Source organism: Mixophyes fleayi, chromosome 7, assembly GCF_038048845.1.
Source record: "Mixophyes fleayi isolate aMixFle1 chromosome 7, aMixFle1.hap1, whole genome shotgun sequence".
Taxonomy (NCBI): domain Eukaryota; kingdom Metazoa; phylum Chordata; class Amphibia; order Anura; family Limnodynastidae; genus Mixophyes; species Mixophyes fleayi.
In genome coordinates, this window is record NC_134408.1 from 137,853,877 (window position 1) to 137,867,926 (window position 14,050).

The 14,050-nt window shown below is 36.8% G+C and overlaps 1 protein-coding gene across 2 annotated transcripts in view; it reads right to left on the reverse strand.

Moving 5' to 3' along the window:
* MBD5 (methyl-CpG binding domain protein 5) overlaps window positions 1-14,050 on the reverse strand; it is a 54,859-nt gene that overhangs the window by 29,862 nt on the left and 10,947 nt on the right. For both annotated transcript variants that reach the window (XM_075180922.1, XM_075180921.1), the window contains exons 2-4: window positions 8,938-9,020; window positions 486-583; window positions 13-398 (exon numbers count right to left, since the gene is read on the reverse strand). In XM_075180922.1, the coding sequence (XP_075037023.1) occupies window positions 13-125 (113 nt within the window). In that variant the 5' untranslated portion in view covers window positions 126-398; window positions 486-583; window positions 8,938-9,020. The remainder of the gene's footprint in view (window positions 1-12; window positions 399-485; window positions 584-8,937; window positions 9,021-14,050) is intronic.

The following is a 14,050-nucleotide window of genomic DNA, read 5'->3' on the forward strand; positions in this document are numbered from 1 at the left end:
AAAAATATTCACCTAACGTAGAGAACGCCACACTGGTCCACCCGTCGTTGCCAGCCCACCGGTACTTGCACTGATAGTGGGACGCGGTCATTGTCTCCTCCGTCAGATACCTTTCCACCATTCATTTTCTTATTGTGATTCAGCCAAGATATCAGCAGAAAGAGGACTTCGACATGTCACAAGTACTCATGTCTTTGAGAGGACCAATCCTACACAGTTGTGTAAACCGCACAAAGTGCATTTGGTAAATAAAGTTCACGACAAGTCAGAAGAATCGATCGTTGTTTTCATATGCCATAGCTTTCGGATATCCCACCCCGATCCGGGAACAGAAACCTCTTAGAAGGGGGTTGTCTCCCCCAGCTGTGAAAGGGTTAAGTCCGTCCATGCGCTGTAGCCTGTACGATAACAGATACACATATATGATAAACATTTTATCTTTCTATGTCAGCGCAGGGCGAAATAGAGATGTTTTTGCAGATTACCCCTTTATATGCCGCATCCTTTCTGCTTTCTCTTTATTTTGCAACCTGTAGCCAGAATATAGCAATAATTCCCAGGACACTTCTTCAGCTCTTCTCTCCTAGAAAGAGACATGACATATACATTGACGTTAAAGACAGCTTACCCCTGTGATTACAGCTGGAAACATTTGCACAGGTGAATTACCAGCTTCTACTTATTTTTAACCTGGTTATAATTTGCAATAGTTGGATAAACTGGACATGTTACAACTATACTAAACAAACAGAAGGAATAGAGTTTATGAACTTATGAACAATGGGATAGACATGGGCTGGGAATGGCGCAATGGCCTCCGATATGAGCAATTCCACGCTCTATGGTCTTGGCACATAAACGTATATTTTTTATTTTTTAAAAAAAATTGTTTTATTTTTGCAAGGTCAGAATAACAAAAAAAGAACGATTGGCATAGTGAATACAGTCAATAAAACAGTAATAAAGAGAAATTCACAGCAGATTATCGAAACTACGACCAGCGTAGAGCATGTAAGACATTAAGTCAACCGAACTATTAGACTAAGGAGAAACAAATGACCTGAGTTTTATAAAAGGATAAAAAAAAGAAAGGAGAGTAGACAGAAAAAGAAGGAGAAAAAAGAGAAAAGGTAAAAAGTGACTGGATCCAACGTAGGAAAAGGGAGAAGTCCTAAGAGGAGCTGAGATGATAGAATTGGATTAGGAAAAAGGTGAACACGCCTGAAAGTGTAATAACCATGGGTCCCAAACCTTGGTGAAGGCTTTCGAGGTATTCAGAATAATACTGGTCATATACTCCATCCGTTGCGTCTGCCAGACTCTATTAATTTCAGACTGTATAGAGGGAGGGGATTGCGAGCGCCAGTCTGCCTATATTTGGCAAGTCGCTGCCGAGACAATGTGCCTGATCAATTTATTTTGATGTCGGGATGCCGAGGGAGCCCCCACAAGGAGGAGAAAAAATTTAGGTTCCAGTGGAAGGTCCACCTGGAGGATTGAATTAATCAGGTCTCTAACCTCGACCCAGAAGCTTGACAGTTTTGGGCACGACCACCATATGTGGAGGAATGTGCCCTCATGGGAGCACCCTCGCCAGCACCGATCGGACGAGTCAGGAAGGATTTTGCAGAGGCGGGAAGGCACATAGTACCATCGGTATAAGATGTTATAAACATTCTCTTTAATTCTGACACAAATGGAGCTAGAGGCAGCATTTTCATGAATCTCAGACCACTCCTCATCTAACAGCTCTTCACCAAGGTCCCCTTCCCAGGCTAGTTCATGGGGAGTTCTAAGATTTGAAGAGGGGGGAGCAAGCTCATGGTAGAGCGATGATATTAGACCCTTAGTTGAGGATTGACGTAAACAGAGGGCTTCACATAAACGTATATTTTTTAAGAGGACCTGTCAACTTTATATTTAAATAATACTGAAACCTATTATTGTATAAGAAAATAGCTGGTTCTTTTTAGGCTATGCCCAAATGGATTTTATTTTTTTTTAGCATATTTGAAGCAATTTGATGCTTGATAGGTTCCTCACACTCATAAAACACCCCTCCATCCACTTCAATAGGATTCTAGAGAACATAAGCCTCTCATAAATACCCAAGTGCATTTTGCCAGGTACAGCCTTGTTTTCAGTGACGAATGCCTCAATTTCCAAGCTCTTCGGTGCTGAACAAGGAATAAAAAAATGTCTATGGTGTTTTCAAAGAGTGAGAATAGATAATCTTTTGTGGTGTAGCCAAAGCTCTCTACAGTATCAATATCCTATCAGTTCCCATTTTGATCGCCTCAAAAGACCGTTTCGGTTGCACACAGTAATTTATCTCAAAAGTACAAAATAAGCCCTTCAAGATCTGTACAGAAATACGCATGTTGTCACCAGTTGAATTTTTGACTAAATTTGCAGAGAACTGGGGGGAGATCTGTGAGCCCCTAAACAATCATCCACAAATATGTGAGGTTAAGTTGTTTTTAAGGGAGGTTGACCTATGACCAATAAGATAACTAATGTTTTGTGCATTGCTAGCTTCAATAATTGACTCTTGTTTGTGGTCTTCTTTAAGCAAGTGAAGATGAGGGGTCTTACTTAGTGGTCAGTGTTCTGTGTCCTGTATCTTTTTATGTATAGACAAACCTCCCGCAAGCAGGACTAGCTTTGCACAGGTAATGTACGTAACAAGAAATGGAGGAATCAATGAAATATATACAACGCAAGATGAATTCTATGGAAATCTACAAAAAGATGGTACATCCTCTTTATCAATTCAATAACAGATAAGACCTTCCTGACAAGCATAGGTCTGTAGCATTTCAATGTGTAAAGTTATACAGCGTAAACACATAAAGAAATGGTTAAAACTCAGCCCATTTCATTTACCAGCTATCTATAAATATCCTACTTATTGCTATAGAAATTATGCTAGGAAAAAATAGGTCACATAAACATAGCTGAATACGGAGAAACAGAGGCACGGCACGGTCACCAAGTGGCTTCTAGAGAGTATACTTACACATCTGTAATCACATCGTATTAACTGGAACAAATACAAGGTGGTCTAGCCCTATACTAATTCCATGTAACATAACGTGTAAACAGGAATGACACTGGCTAATCAAAACACCGAAAAGAAAACATAGGTTCTCAATAAAAGCATAAATGAAACGTGTGACTGTGCAGCGATGACATTTCATACAATAGGGACAGCAAACAAGAAAAAAGGAAAGAAAGGGAATATTCAGACAATGCTTTAAGCCAGAGAAGAGGGACTGTCAATGACCACGGAGAAAGAACTAAATGTTTAAACAGCTGGGATTGTATTTTAAAGAGACACTAGCATCACAATGCTGTATTTTAGGGTTATGATTACTAGTAACGTTAGGGGGGTATCATTGGCTATTTTTTTTTTCATAATAAATACAATTGTACACTTTATTGTTGAAATAAATGTCTGTACATGTTAGTGCAGTTGTAGATTAAGCTTTTCTCTTTCAGTCTCGTCACTGTGTAATGCAACACAACAAGTAAATGTATTATCTATTAGGTGACAGGTTGTCTATAGATCAGGCAGAAATATCACTAGGTAGACACTGACTGCTGAGTGCGCCTCTTATAAGGACATTGCGGATCACAAAATTAAATGGGGACCCCCAGTTTCACTTAACTTTTTCATCTCTGACGCTCTTTTCTAAACTACCGTATACCACAGTGGTGGAAGTAGAGGTTACACTGTGGTAATGCCATGCTGCAACTTCTGCCACTGCCTTCATTGTAAAATTATCATGTTCCATTCTTCATACTGCCACATTTAAAATTCCACTTTTGCCACTGGTGTACTAGTAAGAGACACTATCCACCTTATTACTGTAATCCTGCAGTGGCAGCAACCACTGTAGACTCTTCGGAAGGAATTCAATTCCCCCCGAAGTACCGTCACGCTAAAACTATTACCATTATTACGGTAGTTTTAGCCCGGCTTTCAGCTCGCAGATCAGGGAACTGCAAGCAAAAAGCCGGCGTTATAACTACCGTAATAATGGTAATTACATGCACTATTACCGTATTAACGATAACAGTGCGCAGGTAACGCGGCCAATTGAATTCCCCCCTTCTACTCCTAACAGGACATGGCTGTAGGATGCTACACTTATAATATTTAACAGAATTCCCAAGTTTTGGAGTTTCTGCCACCTACAACTGATTCTAATGTGCCACAGGGAGAGCTCCGCAAAAACATTCACAAATGTACAATACATTGTCCATTTGGCTTTGAAATTTAGCTGACGGGATTTGTTCTCAAGTGCTCCCAGGCCTACCCTAAGCACACCACACAGCAGAATGAATAGACTGTCACCGACCCAGCTCTAATTATGAACCATAAATTCAGTAAAATGTTAATTTACAAATACAGTGCAGAATGGTTATCCGCTAAATGCAACTCAAAAATGACACACAATACCTATGTATATACAGAGAGTCTCGATTTTCAAACTACAGTGCCAATTTAATTTAAGGAAAAGGTGCCCAACAGTTTAGGGGTGTGCCAAGGCACATTGCAGGAATGTCTGTAGAGATATGGGACATATCCTAATTTGTCCTGATTTTTCGTATGTGTGTCTTGATTTTTACATCAGTATGATGTGTACAGTACATTGGGCCTGATTCATTAAGGAAAGTAAGGCAAAAACATTAGTATGTTTTCTCCTGGATGAAACCATATTACAATACAAGGGGTACAAATTAGTTTTTTATTTTGCACATAAGTTAAATACTGGCTGTTTTTTCATGTAGCACACAAATACGTGATAGCTTATTTGTACACTGAAATTTAAAGTTGATCTAGAACATGCCCTACCCTACCCCAACTATAAATCTGTCATCACATTTTAAATTTGCATCTCCCTCCAATGCAACATGGTTTTGCTAAGATGCAAAGTTACTCATTTTTATGCCTTACTTTCCATAATGAATCAGGCCCAGGGACTGTATGTCCAGAACGTGGCCTGTTTCACTGCAAAAAGTCTTTTCTTATGAAATTTGATCATCTCTAGGGCCATACTGCGTGCTATTACAGTATAGTAGATTATAGTCATCATAAGTGGTATGATCAGGGATAACCTATACAAAAGCTGTACGCATTAGTAGAAATGTAAAACCTGCAGTAATAGGGTAAAGTATGATTAGTATCTCTTACTAATATACCCTAGTACAGACAAGCGAGGGGGGAAAGAGTTGGTACAATAACTGTAATTGGAGCGCTATTTAGTTAGCTTGTAACATAACAACATAATAAATATAATTTAAAAAAAGCAAAAGTGCGACTGATTAGTTAAGGAAAGTAAAGCAAAAAAAGTAGTAACTTTGCATCTATGCAAAACTATGTTGCATTGGAGGGGGTGGGGGGGGGGGGGGTAAATTAAAAATATTGGGACAGATTTATAATTGGGGTAGGGCATGTCCTAGATCAACTTTAAATTTTAGTTTAAAAATAAAGCTATCAAGTATTTGTGTGCTAGATGAAAAAACAGACAGTATTTAAATTATGTGCAAAATAATAAACTAATTTGCACCCCTTGCATTGTAACATAGTTTGTCCAGGATCAAATTTACTCCTTTTTGTTCTTTAATGAATCAGACACAGTGTCTCTACCTCCATCATGTCCAGTAGTGTATATGTTTAACGTCTACTCTGGTACACAGGCTCACGACACTCAAAAAGTGTCAATGTGCATAGTAAACTACAAATGTGTACAGTATGGTATAAATAATGTAAAAAATCATGTGTTATGTATATGTAGCACTTTGCAAACAAACAATATTCATTGGTAGAATTCAGATATATCTCTCAATCAATCAACAGTGCTGCTCCGCTTCCAATAACTTATCAAATCAATATTGCGGAACTCCCTCTAAATCCACACAATAACCAATATCAATGCTGCCAATCGCTAAAGATTTTGCACAAAGTTTCAAGCCTTTCACACCGGCTCTAAAGCGCATCATAGTAGGAACAGGCATTACTGAGTATTTATCTGGTGACAAAGTATTAGGACTTCAATCATTAAAGTGTTAATTCAGTGATACACATTCCAGGGAACTTCAAATTACAGCAGAGTTCTATTGAATAAACATTTCTATAAGATACACTAAGAACATAAATACAATAAATGAAAAGAAGATTAAATTAAAAAAAGGACATTTACACTGTAAATAATATATATAAACAATCAGTTTAGAAATATGTATGATCCTAGTGAAGAAAAGAGATCACACTCTAGTTAAACCTGTAGGTGTTTAAATTCTAAATTTAATTTTAAAGTTTGTGATTCTCTTATTAGTATGCAAGACTGAAATGTTTATTTAAGAGAACAGTGTTATAGTGTGAAACACTCTGGAACGTGTAGGGTGGGAGATACCTGGAGAGCCACGAGGAACCTGTCAGACCACAGGGTTTGGTCATTTTAATCTCGTGTTTTAACATGTAATATAAGTGTACCATTGTGTTTTGGATTATGCAATCATTAAATGGTAATACACAAGGAAGAGGTCTCCCAATGACTTTCTATCTGATGTATATTGATCTGTGGGAAAATGTGTAAGTGCAACCCCATGTGTCAACTGGTCCCTGATAAATTTGACCGTCTAAACAAGTAGAATCAGAATGGTATACAAGCATAACCAGGATTTGAAAATGCTCACGTAAGTCTATATGTATGAACTCCGTAGTCAGGACTGAATGAGCAGCAGAACACACTTGATAACCGATGCAATCCTCAGACACTTACGTGCAACTGGTGAACATTTACAAACACCTTTTATTTTATATGTTATGAACACAATTGCTATGAAGCATCATTTAAACTTGAATAACCTAATACAGCAGGAACAACTTCCTGAAGTGCTTGTAAGAGAAACAATTATTTTTTACTAATCTACAACAACTCTCTAAATACTAATTTATGTGTGATCCACTACTAAAGTCTCAGTGAGCGTCTGCGAATCATTCGCAAAACCTCTACTTACAAGCGTTTCTCTAGCTCTGGTGTTCGCAAATGAAACGTCTTTTCTATCTGTATCTGCGTCTACGTCCCAGTCTGAATCTGTACACAATTGCTTGAACGCGCCCTTACTGTACATTGCCTAAGTTAGAACACCCATTCCGTCATAAGGAGTCATAATTGGCAAAAAGTTGGCAGATCTGAATAGCTGAAGTTGTCTACGTTCACTTTCTAACCAGCGCGGTGTGGAAACACGCAAATATATGCTACGCAAACGGCCAGACATCTCCCTCTGAATCGGGCTGCGTTGTCTCCTGCTTTTCTCTGAGCACTGGAGATCACAAGGATCATGTTGGAAGAAGAGGCAGTATACTCACTGGGCTTCACAAACAGGAATGATAGGAATGATACATCACTTTTTGAGTAAGTGCAATATTCCACGTAGTGTAGGAAATTGTATTGATTTACTGCAACATATGTTTTTACTTCTTTTTGGTTTTTTTAGACACGTATACCTTTGGATATATCTTTGAATCTACATGAGAAAAAAAAAAACCTCAAAGGGAAAATTACACAGCAAAGGATTGAAATTCTGAATGGATTATAAATACTGACCTATCTGTATATTAATATATTAGACTAGCCCCACAATTTATATACTTTGATATTACTTATTTGTGTTTGGGAAGAAGGGGACACTCTGCAAGCTAGGCAACAAACAGCTTGAATCGCTTAAAAAGAAACAAGTTCTTTGCATTTCTGTTTGGCATAATAACAAAATAATAACAAAATAAATAAAACTAAAAATGAAAATAAAAGCAAAACAAAAAACAAAACAAAAAATCACATACATCGACAGCATTTCCACTATTATATCAGAATCCTATAGTGTACACCTATTATTCACAGGGGCCGATTCAAGCACCAGTGATGAGCCAACGCGATAATCAGCTGCACACTTTTCCGGGTACTACGGCACATTAACGTCGCTATTTTCTCGCGCACCTCTGTGGGTTGCGAGGAAAAATGTGCACGGTTGAACTGTTGTGGAGTGATGCAATGAATCGGCCCAATAGCGTCTAGAATTAAATATAAAAGAAACAAATAGCACAATAAATTTAGCATTATGTCTAAGGGGGGAAAAAACACACTCTAGTTAAACTCGTACGTACGTCGTATGTACAAATTTCATTTGTTCATTATTTTATCAGTATGTAAAACTGATTTTTTTTTTTTTTTTTTTTAAAAGAACCCTGTTGTAATTTGAAGTACCCCGGAATATGTATGCATTACTTAGTTACGAAGTCATGATACCCAGATGTGACAGCTCTTCTTGCTTGTAGTGATATATGCTTAGGAAAGAGCCGGGAAGGTTGTTGGAAAAAAGCAAAACAAAAATCCAAAACCCCCAAGTGATTTGTACCATCGATATTGGCCATTGTGTAGATCTGCAACACTGATTTGGTGAAAGATCTCTGTAGTACTGTAGACTTGGTTTCCTGGGTACCAACATACCAGGTTCTGGAGCGGAGAATGGCCACAGGTCCTGACATCTCAGGAACGGATGTCTGTGCAAACCAGCGAGTGAGTCTATATGGATGATGTCTATTAATGTTACACAAAGGCAACAAAATTCCATAACATATTATATACAATAATGACCAAGATATATTGAATATTGTATAGCCTTAATTAAAAGCACTTTCATAGCAAGCACAATCATAAGAAATGAAGTATATTCTACAAAACCCACACACCTGAGAGCTAGGATTGATTTAAGAGCATATGAGCGCCAGAACAGCAACAATTTTAAAACCAACACTTGGCATTTTCTAGACATTGACAAGCTGGCGCCTGGTATGTGTCGAGCTTACAAGAATATCCCAAAAAGAAAGAATCACGTTTAACCAAGAAAACGTAAACGTAAACCCACCTGTCTTCCAAGAAGAGTAGAATCTAAGTATCTTGTTCTTCGTTCATGTCACGGAAATAAATGTCACATGTCTCCACGAATTTCTGAAAGATAGAAGAATGGGATTATCCCTCCATTCCTGTCTCTTTTCACCCCCTACCAATGTAATCCTTTACAACCCCATCTCATGGCAGCAACGTCCTGACTTCAAACAATTACATCAGCCAGAAGTTTCTCTATAGTATAGTATAGTATTATACAACTCATTTTGTCCGGCAATGTGTCAAGAACACAAGCCCTATAGGCTTTTCATTGTTCGCAACGAGACAGAAATAAACTGCCAACAGCCCTGATAGGTTGCTATGTCTCTAGAAGTTTTATTTGACTGCAGAACGACCAGATCTGTCCAATGTGTGTGGCAGGAGTGGACACAGATCTGGTTGCTTGTCCATCAGGCCAGTTTAAAGGAACAACAAAGAACGAGTCTCTCCCTATTTGTATTATGTGCAGGAAAGTAAACACAAGTGGTCCCCAACCAACTTCTACTTTTTTATTGCACATTTGTCTACATTACTTTTTTCTGCAATACGGAAGGATGCAGATGGAGGTGGGGTTGGAATTTAGTACATATATCTTTCTTTGAAAGGCCAATGAAAGCAATGGTCCATTCAACTGTTTGCTGCAGGCGCTGTCACGGAATGTACGGAACACCTCTCTGTACAAATTATTGCAAAATAACTTTCTTTACAACTCCTTTAGCAAATTCATAAATGAAAACTTTCTTAATTGTGGTTAGTGTACCACTAAGAACAGAACTGCCGTTCTATTTCACACTTAACGACAGCTGTAATAGTACAGACTCTATTATAAATTGGGGACTCCACGGCATTACTAGTTAGCTACCATAAGGCCGATCTGAGATCTGTCCGCTAGGTGGTAACATCTCATCTTACCACTATCTCCAGACACCTATTTTGACTTTCATAAAATAATCTCCATGATACAAGAGCTCCTTAATAATAATGTAATAAATGTAAAATAATCCACCAAACAAGCTCAAATTTTATATCCTTACATCGTGGAATCACAATGAATTGATTTGGAAAATTTTACCACTGGTTAACACAAAATTATTGACAAATAAAAAAACGACAACTATGCAGTTTTTCTATTCATAATTAATTATGAAAAAAGCTTTAACTGATTACATAGGTTGTCAACCCTTCTGCTAAGATACAGTAAAAAAAAAATAAAAAAAATCAGCTTTCGAGGTACCATTAATAAGCGAAACACATCTGAGTACAATGGCTGTTTCAAAACAAATACATTTATATTGGTGTGAAAGGTCAAACACTTGTTGAATACAGTTCCGTAAAGCATCATCATCACCATTTATTTATATAGCGCCACTAATTACGCAGCGCTGTACAGAGAACTCACATCAGTCCCTGCCCCATTGGAGCTTACAGTCTATATTCCCTAACACACACACACACACACACACACACAGACAGACTGGGGTCAATTTTTTTAGCAGCCAATTACCTACCAGTATGTTTTTGGAGTGTAGGAAACCGGAGCACCCGGAGGAAACCTACGCAAACACGGGGAGAACATGCAAACTCCTCACAGATAAGTCCATGGTTGGGAATTGAACTCATGACCCCAGTGCTGTAAGGCAGAAGTGCTAAACACTACGCCATCATCATGAAAATCAAGCATTCAAAGCAAATCTGAGAAAGGGATATTGAGAAGCACCAATCAGGGAAGATTTCAAATACTTATATCATCAAACCAAATACAATCAAGTTCATCATAAAAAGGAGAGAATAAGACACAACTGTGAATTTGTTTAGCATCCACAATGCATCTGTGAGACAAGGGTAATGGTTTGGGAGGCCACCAAGACAATACCCAGACCTCATTCTCATGGAGAAACTGTGGCATTATTTTAAAACTTCTGTGCACCACTAGTCCCCATCCCAGTACCTGATGAACTTGAGCAATGCTGCAAAGAAGTATGGGTGAAAAGGAGGTAGACACTAACCTAATAGACCAACAGCTGTAATTGCAGCTAAAGGTTCTGCTACCAAGTATCAATATAAAGGAGTGGATGAGCATGTATGTGGCTAATGGTTTGTTTTTTGTTTGTAATTAAGAAAAAGCCTTAAATCTAATATTATTACTGTGATTTGTAAGGCACCATAGTGCCCCGCAGCTCCAGGAGAACAGGTCATACATAAACCAGGGACATACAAAGTAGACACAATGGGGGGTATTCAATTGTTTGTTTTAACGCGCTAAAACCAAAAAAAACGAGCGCTCTAAAAAAACTTCATATTATACGGTAATTTTGCGCGCGTAAACAGTTAATATGGTACTTACTCGCTGCCAGCGGGCTGAATTTCAGCTCGCTGCTCAGGGAGCTGGCGAGATGAAATTTAGCGAGTAATTACCATATTAACGGTAATATTTTTAGAGCGCTCGTTTTTTTTTGTTTTAGCGCGTTAAAACAAACAATTGAATACCCCCCAATAAATACAAATGGTAGGGGCGGCTTAGAGTCGTTGTGTTTTTTCATTTGACATTAGAGTATTTTGTGTTTATCAGTGGTAAGAATTTCCGAATAAATCCATTGTGACTCCATGATGCAAGAAAATGTGAAAAATGGCAAAAATGTGAATATGTTTTATAGCCAATGTACATTGTATACGACTGTTCTCGGAATAACGTAAAGACATTGGAATGTCCTATATGTAGTGATGTCGAATGGCTTTGCTCAGTAATGCCAAACTTGTGTTCTGCCATTTTTCCATGGTACTATAGACGATGGCAATGTTCTGTTTGTGCAGATAGATAGAATGTTATTATAGGAGCATGCTCACTATTGTAAAATTATATATATTAGAACATGTGCATCACTGAAAATAACAAAGTGTATATATTTCTGTAAAGCAATTTCTCTCTCATTTTTAATTTATATGAGTTTTTTAGATTCCATTATCTCATTACATACCTGGGAAAAGCAAGTTTATGTTTATATACCTGCTAAAGTGGTACTTGATGCAAGCTGCATCTATGGGGAATTGATATGAAATTGTAAGACTCGTTTCAATATTTAGGGGTTTGAGTCACCAAATCTAAAAATGTATATATTTTAAGAACAGTACACAATATTGCAAGGCATGATTCCCTATTAAATATCCATGGATCAATATCAATCTATACTACAGAACAGACTATATATAGCACAGATCTATGTAATACGTTATACTATAACCCATCAGTAATACCTGGCCTATAGAACACATGAAGACGAAAGAATCAAAAACAAAAAAATCACAGTGTTTAATCAGATTAATGATCAGATGTATGCAAAGGACACAGACAAGAAAATAGATGCCTATATGACAATGTGATATGGACATCTAACGTGGGCAATACAAAGCTGGCTTGTGGGAGATGGAAGGAGCTGGGGCAGTCACATTATGTGCATCAATAAACACTGCATTTTCCTCAACGCCTAATGTGCTCTGCAATAGTAATAAGAAAACTGTATCTTACCATGGCAACCCCTGAACTACAATATCGGCTCTGCCACCTCAGAATTGGACAGCTTACAATGTACACAAACGCAGCTTTCATTGTCTGCCGAGAGCGCTGCTTCTATCTCACTGTTTATGTGTATTAATAACACACTACATATATTAATGGTAACCTTGCAATATTCACCAGAGAAGACATAAGGGTTTCCCTGGCCAATATTGCAATACGCAGCCTGAATATGGAAATAAGATTAAGATTTATTTTCCTGGCACTTGTAGTTCCACAATCGCTGGAGAATTGCAGGTTGTCTACGCATGCTCTAAAGTGTATATGCACTGAGAAAGAATCAGTTGGGGGCAGTTAATGTTTCTGTAAAAAGCAGACACTTCAAATGTATGAGTTACAAAATATCCTGATGCTATTAAGTATAAACATGTAGATATGGTGAGGTTTATACTACACAAACCTAGGTGTTACTGCATTCTAATTATTGTATGTCGGCTGGCGTAAGAAGGGAAGTATTGTGGTCACGTGTAAATACAGCTCAATTAAATTATAGTTATAGTTAAGTATTTTGAACAGGGAAGCTTTAATATTGTTATAGTTGCCGGCCATGACGCAACACAGCCTGGAATTTAATTCACAAATTGCTACATACACATCACATGAAATATAATATAGATATATATTATAAATAATGTGCGTGTATCTATACATATATATTTTCTGCGTTTTTATTGTATATATTAATATAGTGTGTGTGTATATATACACACAAATATATATATATATATATATATATATATAGATATAGATATATGTGTGTGTGTATATATATATATATATATACACATACATATACACACACACACTCAATATATGTATATGTATATATACATTGTATGTGTGTAATATATATATATATACATTATATATATATATATATAGATATATGTATGTGTATATATATATATATATATATATATATATATATATATATATATATATATATATATATATATACACACACATATATCTATATATATATATATATATATATATATATATATATATATATATATTACACACATACAATGTATAGCATATATATATATATATATATATATATATATATATATATATATATATATATATATATATATATATATACACACCCTCCCCAAACATATATGTATAGGTACACACACAATAAATATATATATACATCCTCTTTATATCACCAGTGTCTAACACATACAAAGCATGAACTATAACAAAACATATAACATATTTAATGCACTTAAATGCATGTTTATATTTATAACATATCACACTTAGACGCACAGACAATAAGTATTCCCATAAGGTACTAACTCATCGCTTTCTAAAACAATATCATATGGTCAGTTGAAGATTTTACATATATAGGAGCTCTTCACTACATTATTACCCCCCACCAACAATCACAAACAAGCTATAAATGTAAGCATGAAACACAGCCAGACTAACATGAAAAAGCAGCATAGAATAATCACATGACCAAAGTCATTACTATTTTATATAAAAGTGAAAACAAAGGTTAAGGTGG